This window comes from Saccostrea echinata, unplaced genomic scaffold (genome assembly GCF_033153115.1).
Source record: "Saccostrea echinata isolate AGI-Se365-2 ecotype Australia unplaced genomic scaffold, CSIRO_AGI_Sech_v1 ptg000029l, whole genome shotgun sequence".
In the NCBI taxonomy this organism is placed as follows: Eukaryota; Metazoa; Mollusca; class Bivalvia; order Ostreida; family Ostreidae; genus Saccostrea; species Saccostrea echinata.
This window is the reverse complement of record NW_026889778.1, coordinates 28,548,344-28,560,000: the sequence shown is the minus strand read 5'-3', so window position 1 is coordinate 28,560,000 and position 11,657 is coordinate 28,548,344. Positions and strand designations below refer to the sequence as shown.

The following is an 11,657-nucleotide window of genomic DNA, read 5'->3' as shown; positions in this document are numbered from 1 at the left end:
CAGATAAAATTTTGTAGAGACTGATGCTAAAAAACAAATATTCAGAGAGTATAGAATAAATTCCGGGAAGAATTTGTCCCGTCGTTCCCGCTTTACAATTAGTGTAACTATTCAGAGGCCCAAGCTAATGTCGAGTAAAAAAAATAAGGCCAATTTTGGAATTGATTTCAGCATATCTCGGGAAGTATAGGGAATTTCGGAAAGAACTTTTGTAGTAACGTAGATTGTTTATATGTGAATAGTTATGAATAGAGAGTAAAGTTTTAGGTCATTTGATTTAAAAGTATTTTATTGGCGAATGTGGGTACCCTATGAAAGGAGTTCCATACCTTTATTTTTTTTTAACACCTTAATTTTTTTTAAAGAGATCTAAGGACCTGTGATTGACACAACACTCAGCAAAATGTGTATCATCAACCATGCAGAATGTCTAACTGATAACCCACCTTTCAAGTAAAATTCTTCTTTCATCATTGTTATTTTCTAATTTGGCCTCCATTTCTGCAAAAATGAAAAGTAAAGTAATACATATACATGTATATGTGTTTGTTTTAAAACATATTCTCTTATTGTGATAACTTATCCCGTTCCTCTGTTTTTTTTAACTTATCTATCTTGATAACTGAGATAACTTATCATGTTTTTCTACTCTGAGTTGATCAATGAGTCGACTTAATAAGTCTCATCCCTATCAGTTGTTCATCAAGTTAACTTACCAATTTTCCCCCTCTGAGTTGATCACTTAGTTGACTTACCAAATTTCCCCATCTAAATTGATCATTGAGTTTAGTCAGTTTACCTTATTTACAAGATTTTCTCCTCTGAGTTGATCATGAGTTGACTTACAAGTTTCTTCCTCTGAGTTCCTTACTCAGTCAACTAACAAAGATTTTCTCCTCTGAGTTGATCACTGAGTTGACTAACAATTTTCGTCTCTCTGAGTTTATTACTCAGTTAACTTACCAAGATTTTTCCTTTGAGTTGATCATTGAATTGATTTACCAAAATTTTCCACTTTGAATTGATCTATGAGTTGAGTCACTAAGTTTCTCCCCTCTGAATTGGTTATTGAATTGACTTCCCAAGTTTCTCTACTCAGATTCAGTTGACTTCTCAAGATTCTCCCCTCTGAGTTGATCATTGAGTTGACTTAACAAGTTTCTCCCCTCTCAGTTGATCATTGAGTTGACTTACCAAGTTTCTCCCCTCTCAGTTGATCATTGAGTTGACTTATCAAGTTTCTCCCCTCTGAGTTGATCATTGAGTTGACCTACCAAGTTTCTCCCCTCTCAGTTGATCATTGAGTTGACTTACCAAGTTTCTCCCCTTTGAGTTAATCATTGAGTTGACTTACCAAGTTTCTCCCATCTGAGTTGATCATTCAGTTGACTTACCAAGTTTCTCCCCTCTGAGTTGATCGTTGAGTTTGTTCGCCTCCTCCAGAGCTGTTTGAGTGGACACTAGATCTCCCCGTATAGTGGTCAAGTTCTCATTTAGAACCGACATCTGAACTTCGAACTTTGCCCTTTCTTCATCTGCTTGTCTCTGAATGTCCCCACGCTCTTGTTCAGCTGCTGTCTGATAAAAACAGAATGTGAACAATTATTAATATAAACATTACTAAAACACTGTGTGGTCAGTTCATATACAGTTGAACTTCGGTATCTCAAACATTGATATCTCGAATACCATGGATATGTCGAAGTGATTTGAAAGTCCCAACCACTAATACCCTGGATATCTAGAATCCTTAGATATCTCGAAGTTTTTTATTGGTCCCAATGAGTTCAAGATAACGGGGCTTGACTGTAACTTAATTCTATGAAGAATACTAGTAATTGTTTTTTCCATAGAAATATTGCAGACTCTGAGATACCCATTCTTCTGAGATGTCAGAAGATCCTTTACTAAATCCTTTTTGCAAGCACAGTTTCTGCTTAACACTAAAAAATTCCAAGCAAAAATCTGGTTAGTAAAACTCTGACTATAGTTTAAACATAAAAAAGTTTTATTATTTGATATATTTTGCTAAGAAAGAAAATCTTGGTCAAAGTGACCATTTTTGCAGGGAACTATATACTAAGTATATACTTAGTATATAGGTCCCTGATTTTTCCTAATTTTTGCAAGAAATACTCGGATGTCACTAGCATGAAAAGTAGGTGACTGACCTACTTATTTGAAAGTGAAATACAGCACCATAGATAATCACAGGTCTACAATGTACAATATGTGATTTTTTTTTTCATTACCCTCTGTAGAATTTTTATACCATCTGAGTAAACATCATCCTCAACTGTCTTCATTCAATACTTTATAATGGTTTAAGAGATGGTGGCCTTAAATTATCAATAGCTTCTAAGGTAAGTCTTGATTGTTAGGGAAAATGGTGCCAAGTTTAGAGGCAATAGCTGTGAAATACTTGTGTGTAATTAAGAAATGCTACATGGCACGTAAAGACAATCGAGTGATCTCTCACTTTAATCTGTTAATTGTCTGAAATGTAGGATGAAATGTTTCATAATAAATGGTTTAACTAATCCACTTTTTTTATGTCGATCATTTCAATGGACAAATGCCTCTATATGTTTGTGGGTGTTGATCTTGTTCATATGTCACAGTTTATGTTTCCTGATTTGTTTTAGTGATTTGAGAATCTAATACACTTTAATTTCCTTGTTAATCTTTGTGGGAGTCCAAATTTTTACCTTACAAAGTTGCTATCTCAAAATTCACTCTAAAGTGGGAATTTATTTCTCAGCTAACACATTTGAAACCTACACTGAGCAATACAAAATTTCACCAATTTTAATTTCTATTTAAATAATTTGATTGAACATAGACTTTTTGATAAATTCTATATATAAACAGTGTCTTTAAAAAAAGCTAGTTTGGCTCCACAAGTCTGTCAATCATTCCAATAAACTCAAACCTTAATGGGAATGCTAGCATATGTTGACTCTTAGTAGCTCTGTAGAAGATTTTGAGATTCTACAAATGTTTCTCAATTGTATCTAAATTGATGAAAATCTTTAACCTCCTCATGACTTGAGCAAATTTGAATTTACACTACACTAGATCAGTGCTAACATATAAATCTGATCAACTGAAGTATGCCTACTGTGTAGATTCCTGACAAAAGAGATTTACTTCTGTGTAAAGTTTACACAGAACATACGTGCATCTTTTTAAAATGAAAATCGTTCTGATCGTTTCTTTACCAGTTTAGTGTGCAGTCTGGAGCTTTCTTCTCGTAAAGTCTGTTGCGTATTTCTAGATGCCTCCATTTCCTCTTTCTGTTTTGACTTAACCTAAAAAAAAATTAAAATACTTCAAACTTGTACAAGTGTCCTGTGCACAATTTACTGTCTTGGTCAAACTCTATGTACACCAAAAAGATGAAAAAAAAATCTTTACCATTATTATCTGTGCATTTCTGAGAGACCACGTTTCATCAGGAAATAAAATTTAATGTGCTAATTTGAAAATGAAACTTAACAATGCTATTTTAATATTAATTTAATATACATACATTAACACCTGGCCAATTTAATAGCAATTAATTTTCAGTTTTATTCAATAGACATCATGTTTTACCTTCATGTTAAAAGCATGTACCTGTTCTAGTTGTTCGTTAAGATCTTTAATTTGATTGGAAATTTCCAACTTCTGACTGATAAGGAGATCTTTCGCCTCTTCAAGACTTTTAACTTCCTGATAATGAAATTAGTTAATATATTTAAGTTTTTTAATTAAAGAAGTTATTAATAAAATATGAAACGTGAATAAAAGCAATTATGACCTAGTTGTCCCTCATACTCCTTTGGCGATTAAGCCCTAAAATACTGAATTCCAATCACCTACCAAATGTACGTACATTGTATATGCCATATGTTAAATATGACTGAATAATACTTAGCTATTAGCTTAGTATTTTTCAGTATGAAAAACACATCAAAAAATTGAACAATTTTATACAAATAAATCTTAATGGTCATTTGGGTGCTTTATATAAAACCCTTTCATAATTGTAAAACTTCAAGGAAACTTGTCTATAGCAAACTTGCATGGTTGCAAGAAATTCTCAGTTAAAAGATTGAAATAATTTGACATTCACTGGAATTTCTTAAGATTGACAATGAATAAAAATTTGGTTTTGAAGAACTTATTATGATAACTGGTTACAACATTAAATCAGAATTATTCCCCCTCATCAATTTTCTACAATCAGCTGTTTATTATCTTTGTGGAGTTTGTTCAAAACCTGAATTTGTTTTATGCAAGTTCACTAAATTCATGAACATTTCTTCCACACACATCAAGTCCTTTTTGTTAATAAAACAAAGAATACACATTCTATAAAAACTAAACTGAAATTACATATTACATAAGAAATGAATTGAAAATACAAAATATATCACAAATGAATTGAAAATACATATTATAATATATAAGAAATAAATTGAAAATACATATTATATAAAAATGAATTGAAAAACATTATTTTATGATATTGTCACACACTTGTTGAACAAAGGAACTGTTTTATGAATACAATTAATGTACATGTATAAATACAAATGGTTATAAGAAGCCTGTTAGGATCAAGAGACTTGTACAGTAAAACACACTTATGGCGAAGTTCCAGGGACCACCAATTTTTATTAATTATAAACATAATTCCTTATATCCGTTCCTTTCACAACACATTTTTAAAACTAAGGGGAATGAAAATCACTTCACTGTAAGCATAAATTCATTATAAGCATGTTCACTATAACTGTGTTTTACTGTATCACGAAAATTAAATATTTGAATTCTTTTCTATGAATTTATTTCGATTGATAATAATAGAAGATACATTAGAGATGATTTTTAAGCCCTGAATTTCAAAGTTGAATTTCTGAGTGTGTTGTCTGAAGCGTTGAAAAAAAAAATGCTCTAACCTGAAATCTCTGATGAGACTGTAGCTCTAATGGTGGGTATACTTATAATAAGAGAAAAGTAGCACATGGACTTGAAACTTAGTAGCAATGGCAACAACAATAAATAAGAACTATGATCCTCGCTTCCGTTTACTTGTGTACCAAGTTTTATTTAATTCAGACCAAAAGCATAAGAGGAGTAACAATTAAAACAAATTCCAACATTAATTATCCCATTTTTAGTAAACACTGCAATAGTGTTCATCTAAATCAAAACCCAATAAACAGAGCTTTATATCTAAGAGTAATTTACTTGTTTATATGTACTAAGTCATATACTAGTATTGAAATAAGATCAAAACTGTAGGAAGAGTAGCATTTTCAAAGAATTTCATAGAAATTCCTATTTTTAGTTACCATGGTACATGTAACACCATTCAATGATATCAAAAACCTATAAACAAAAAATTATGTATCTTAGTATATCTACTTGACAAATGTGTACCGTGTTTTATTGAAATCAGACCAAAACTGTAGGAGGAGTAGTGTTTTGAAAGAGTTTCACACAAATTTTCTACTTTTAGTAACCTCATCATTCTTCCAAATTAAAAACTTATAATGGAACTGTGTATCTTGGTATAGTCTACTTAGTCTTATCGAATCTTATTGAAATCAAACTAAAACCATAGGAAAAGTAGCATTTTGAAAGAATTTCAAAAAATTTCTATTTTAAGTTACAGTGGTAACACCGTTCATTAAAATCAAAAACTGGTATAGAGAATTATGTATCTAAGTGTAGTCTACTTGTGTACAAATTGTAGTTGAAATTAAACCACAACTGTAATTTTAGGTACCATGGTAACAATGTTCATCAAAATTAAAAAACTGATACATAAAATTTTGTATCTCAGTTTACTTGTGTACAAAGTTGGACAAAACTGTAGGAGGAGTATTATTTTGATGAAATTATTTACAAACAGATCTTGACAGCTAGGTAGACAGACGGACAAAGGACACCTTATTAATGCATAAGCTCATCTGGTCTCGTACCAGTAGAGTTAAATATGGATAACATATGCATAACCCCTCCAATTACATGGTGTTTTCATGACAGTTAGGTTATATCATAACTTGGCTTGCTCAAATGTCAAAATCTGCAGCAATAATAATTATTAATTATCATAATGAAAACTAAGTAATAATCTTCATATTTATACTTTCAAACTTTAAAACTTAATTTTATTTCTCTTCAATTGAGAATCATCGTGTTCAAGTTATTAACACTTTAGTTACATCAGTAAAGTTTTTATTTGAAATTACTGTTAGATATTCTCAATTCTTAATGGTATAATTGAATAATATCACTGCAAATCCTACATTTTGCCCCGCATGCATGTCTTTATGATCATGCATCTCTGTGTGTGTACTTTTTTAAAATGCAACCAACGAGAGAGCTTATAAGGATTAAAAATAAATTAAAATATAATGATTATTTCTGTTATTTATCAGAATTATTGGACATGATAGCAAGTCTAGTACATGTATACCATTTTGTAGGATCATAAATTTAAGGCTGGCCATATTTAAAAGATTGTAGGACTAAATAAACATGATTACTTTCAAGTCAAATTTGCTGGACCTAGCTGAAATTTGGTTAGCAATTTGAATGATTTCGTGTTATTTATGAATTTTATGTTTGAAATCATGTCTAGTTCATACATAAATATGTGAGTATTTTTGCACCTTGTATTTGCAACTCTCCAAAGGCTGTTTTGGTAATTATATTTATACAGTGTTTCTAAGGAGTTGCACATTTATCTTATCATATCAAATGACCCCAAAATTTAACAAAAGGCCAATGGGCCTCAATGCTCACCTGAGTAACTTTAGAGCTGCCATTCTTCAGAGATTTTTAAAATACTTTATTTCTCCTTTATAATTCAATGAAAAATTGTGACCCCATATTATGGCCCCAGTCTCACTCTATAAGGGGTAATTCATACAACAAAGGGGTGCTTCAATATCAGCATAACTAACATGGTCTTACCAACTCTAACACAAGGTCCACGATTAAAAAAAAATGAATCCACCCATCTCAGGAATTGCAAAGCAATGTTTCTAAAGAGGTTTTTGAGAAGATTTTTCTAGAATTTTTCTTATATAGTCCCATGTAAAACTTTGATCCCCTACAATGGCAGTTTACCCTGGGGGTAATGATTTGAACCTAGAATCTAGATTTTCAGACTTTTCCCTGTATGAAATATTCCAATAGTTAAATTTGATCCCCTATTGTGGTTCCACCCTTTCCCGCGGAACCATGTTTTGAACACTTTAGAATCTGCATTATGTCTGGAAGCTTTCATTTAAGTTTTCTTTTTTCTGCCCCAGTGGTTTTTGAGAAGATAATTAACAATTTTTTTCCTTTATATTCCTATGCAAAACTTTGATCCCCTATTGTGACCCCCTCCTTTCAACTTTAAAGACAAACAGATGAAAGGACAGACAGATGGACAGAAAAAGGACAACGGGTGACCAGAAAAACTCACTTCAGATTTCAACACAGGTGAGCTAAAACCTCAAATATTGTGATCACTGGCTCATATCAGGCATAATCAAATCATCCATTTTTCAGAAAACACACTTACATATAAAATAAAGATTGTAGTTGTGTATAGTAAAATAAGGACATAACAATTATATACATTTATATGTCTTCTTTTTTACTGTGACATAGGACCTTTTAGAACTAAATTTGGATTTACCAGGAAATTCCTCAGAAAGAAGTTTGATTACCGGTATTTGAAGTATCTAAATATAACTCCTGACCTGTTTTCTCTCTGACTTTTCTCTGTCCAGACTTTTTGTCAGGTTCTCAATATCTTTTTCGTAAGAATCACTGGTGATTTTTGTCTCTCCGTATTTTCTCTCCAGTTCCTCAACTTCAGATTCCAAACTTTCCTGAAATTGACAGGCAACAGCTGTTAGTATTATTTGTGAAGCAACTTAATATAGCTTAGTGAACTCTACTCTGCCAAGAACCAACGTTGTATTACCCATACAAAGAATGGATTTAATTCTTAATTTTAACATGAGTCATGTACATGTAATATACAACAGTATTTGTGTTTCTACTGACACTAATGTTTAAAGATATATATATCTCACTACTCTAACAGTGCAAATTTTCGTGCGGGGGAAATTTTTGCGAATTTTGAGATGAGTGAAGTTTTACAAAATTTATCCCCGTGAACTGTTTTGAAAAAGGAACCATGCTAAACAAGAGGCCCAAGGGCCTTGAATCGCTCTTCTGATAAATTGTACAACCAGTATCACTTCTATTGGAAGCCTTTAAGTATCCTGTATATTTAAATAAAGCCTTGAAATTCCAAGAGTAGGTCTTCATGACCTCCATTTTAGATAAAACACTCTGAGAACCCATGATGATTCTAAGCCAATTAGTATCTGAAGGTAGGTCATGGTCACCTAAATGTACTTATCACTTGTCATTCTCTGAGGACCCAAGATGCATCAGCTAACTAAGTTTGATAATTCTAAGCCAAACAGTACCTGAAATATTTAATATATAAAGCCATAAAACTAGCAAATTTTGTTAATTCTTAACTTCTGCAAAATTAACCCCCATGCAAAGTCTTTTTTACATAGAAATTGCAAAATTTTACTGTAAAATTATCCCCGTTTACAGTATGTACCTTTTCTCCTTTGTATTTTTCTGCCTTCTCTTTGAATTTTGTCAGTTCTTTGTCTAATTGAACCATCTGTGTATTCATTGCGCTCCGAATCTGAAATTAATTTCGTATAAAGTTAATATGTACATTAAATGATGAATTATTTACATGTATATGTAAATTACAAAGTCCAATATCCATTATTAGTTAGCATGTATGCATTGCTGTAATTACATGTACAATAATTGTATATCAGTTTCATACTTGTACACACATTCCATAGGCATACATATACAGCAAAATCTTTTTTTCAAAACCTACTTCTGTGGAATCATTTAAATTTGTTTGGACCAATTTTTGTGGATAGCTTAAAAACTACAAGATTGTAGGAATGTAATATCTCAGTCAAATGTCTCATTATTCATAAGACATTGCAAGTAGATAGACTGTTACTTGGGTAAAAGATCCAAGAAATCCATTACAATTTAACCCCCCGTGAAATGTACTGAACCACACTAGCCTTGAAAAACAGACATTTTTGTTGTTCCCCTTTACTGTACCTCATTAAATTATTTAATTCATTTGCAGGCATTTCAGTAATACATTTATCCATTTATAGTACATGTAATTAGAATGACTCTATATTACAAATGAAAATTGAGCTGCCATATCTTGAACATTGACATCTCAAATACTATGGATATGATGAAGAAAGTTTGAAGTAAAAACAACTTTTTCTAATTGTATCTCAACCTCATTATCTCCAATCCTCAGACACCTCTCAGTTTTTTCTAGGTACCATCAATTAGAGATAATGAGATTTGACGTAAGTGCTTTTCTATACCTCGCTCAGCTCATCAAATGACTGGTTGAGTTCTGTCACTTTTTCTTTGGAGTCGGTTAGCTCCCTTTGAAGTTCTTCCGTCTTCCTTTGGAGATCTGTTCTCTCTGATCTCAGTCCTTCAGTTTCCTTAACAGATTTCTCTAACTTCTCTTGGAGCTCCTGAGAAGCGAAAGACAATAATGAGATTTTAATGCAATTTACCTCATCTACTGTGTGATAAAGGAGTAAATGTAGAAAAAAAAACATTATCTTCCTCCTACAGAAATTTGTTCACCAAAAAAAGACACTAAACAAACAAATGGTAATTTCTGGAGTTACATATGTATTTTAATTTTTTTCATTTGAATTTTATGCATAAAAGACAGCACTCTAAATTTTGTTATTTCCTTAGTATGAATATGTCATACTAAAGGAAGGGGAATTTTATGATTTCAATTTCAGTAATTTTAAGTAAACAGCAGATTGAATAGAAATTACCTACTTATGGTATTCAACTCATGCGACCAATCAATATTTTGATCCCCCCCCCCTCCCCAATTGTAAACTCCTAAGGTAAACAGGACCTATCCCCATGTCATTTTGTAGTTATATATCTTGTTCTACCTTTGTCTGTTCCTGGAGTTTTTCGGACTCAGACACTTTCTCCTGTACCATACTTTGTAGTTCCTGTATCTTCAGATCACTTATCTCCTTCTGTAGGCAAAATTTTTAACAAAAGATTAAAATAAAAAGAAGTTTTCTAAATAGACTGGAATTCATATACATGTAAATCAATACCATTTAAATAAAAATAGTTCAGGGTTCTCCATCTTTTAATAGTTTACTGTGGTGCCTGAACAGAGTTTTTGAAGATCAATAAAATTTTTGTTATGATGACAGACAAAACCAAATGTTGGGGTAAAACAAAGTTTTAATTCATGTTAATTTTTGTTTTCTTGTACAACAGTCAAAATGGTCCATGGAAAACTCTGCAGTTTAAATGATAATCATTGAGATGAATCGTTTTTAATTCATCCTTGTTGCAAATTCAAAGAAAGCCTTGTACAGAATATTCAGGACATCAACAAACACCTACCTGCTGAGCCAGACTTTCTTTCTCATCCTCCAATTCCGACCTCAACTTCTCAATGGTTCCTTCTAATTCTCTCTTTCTCGACTCAAAGTCAGAGATCTATAAAAATAACACATTGTCAAGTTCCCTGTAAAGTCAAACTATCACAACTAAGATAAGAATCTTGGAACTTGACTATGTTTTGTTGAATATAGCATAATATTGCTTCCGCTTTAGCAAGTAAATCCATATAACATGCCTTTTTTTCTTCTTTGATTCTTTTTCAACAAGAAGTATTAAATGTGATAGATCACAATTCTAACCCCCCCCCCCCCCCACTCTGAATTTTAGGCAGTTCAACTACCACCTGAGTCATCTGGCCACCAGCAAAAAAAAAAAAAAAACTGCTTGACCAAAGACACAAACCAAGGTTCATGTTTGACAGGCTTCTTGACTTATCAATCCACCTACATGACAACTAGGAGAGAAAATGCCACAGATCAAATAAGTATTCAAACTTCCTTCCCCGTCCTCCCTCCCTAGAGGCACTCTAGACAGATTCTCTACCAACTGGGCTATCTAGCCACTGAAAAACCAGCCTTAATGACCACCACACTCCTGCCTCCCTAAATGTTCCCCCCTCCCCAAGATGACAATTCAACTCAGACTTTCCCCCGACAGGTTTTTCATATGCTACTCCTAGACATGGCACCAACTGTTACAATAAGTGAGAAAACACACAGGACCACATTAGGATTTGTTTCCAGGCTCCATGAGTTCTAGTCAGGATCTCTATCAACTGAGCTATCTGGCCACTAATAATTGAATGATTCTGACTGCCACATTTTTAATTATGGTTTATTTTTACTTGCTATCACTGACAGGATCAAAAGCTTTAGATGGTAGACTGTACAAAGTTCTTACCTTGCTCTTGAGGGTATTTTCAGACTCTGTCTTTGAAGAGAGTGATTCCTAAAACAAAGAAACATGAAAATTTCTGCATGTTGTTAATACATGACACCAGAATCTCTGAATGAAGAATATCAAATAAAGGATGAAGATTACCTAGAGGATTTTTTTCATTACAGCATACTTAGATATATTTTATCCCCATGTATAAATTTCCATACTTTAAACATATCAATTACAGC

At 32.4% G+C, this 11,657-nt stretch overlaps 1 protein-coding gene across 1 annotated transcript in view; it reads right to left on the bottom strand.

The window, feature by feature from the left end:
- Window positions 1-11,657, bottom strand: part of LOC133195192 (early endosome antigen 1-like) — a 50,240-nt gene that overhangs the window by 10,566 nt on the left and 28,017 nt on the right. Inside the window, exons 30-39 of the mRNA XM_061331052.1 lie at window positions 11,431-11,478; window positions 10,531-10,626; window positions 10,059-10,148; window positions 9,456-9,614; window positions 8,636-8,725; window positions 7,752-7,883; window positions 3,619-3,714; window positions 3,222-3,311; window positions 1,395-1,578; window positions 447-501 (exon numbers count right to left, since the gene is read on the bottom strand). Of these exons, the coding sequence (XP_061187036.1) occupies window positions 447-501; window positions 1,395-1,578; window positions 3,222-3,311; window positions 3,619-3,714; window positions 7,752-7,883; window positions 8,636-8,725; window positions 9,456-9,614; window positions 10,059-10,148; window positions 10,531-10,626; window positions 11,431-11,478 (1,040 nt within the window). The remainder of the gene's footprint in view (window positions 1-446; window positions 502-1,394; window positions 1,579-3,221; window positions 3,312-3,618; window positions 3,715-7,751; window positions 7,884-8,635; window positions 8,726-9,455; window positions 9,615-10,058; window positions 10,149-10,530; window positions 10,627-11,430; window positions 11,479-11,657) is intronic.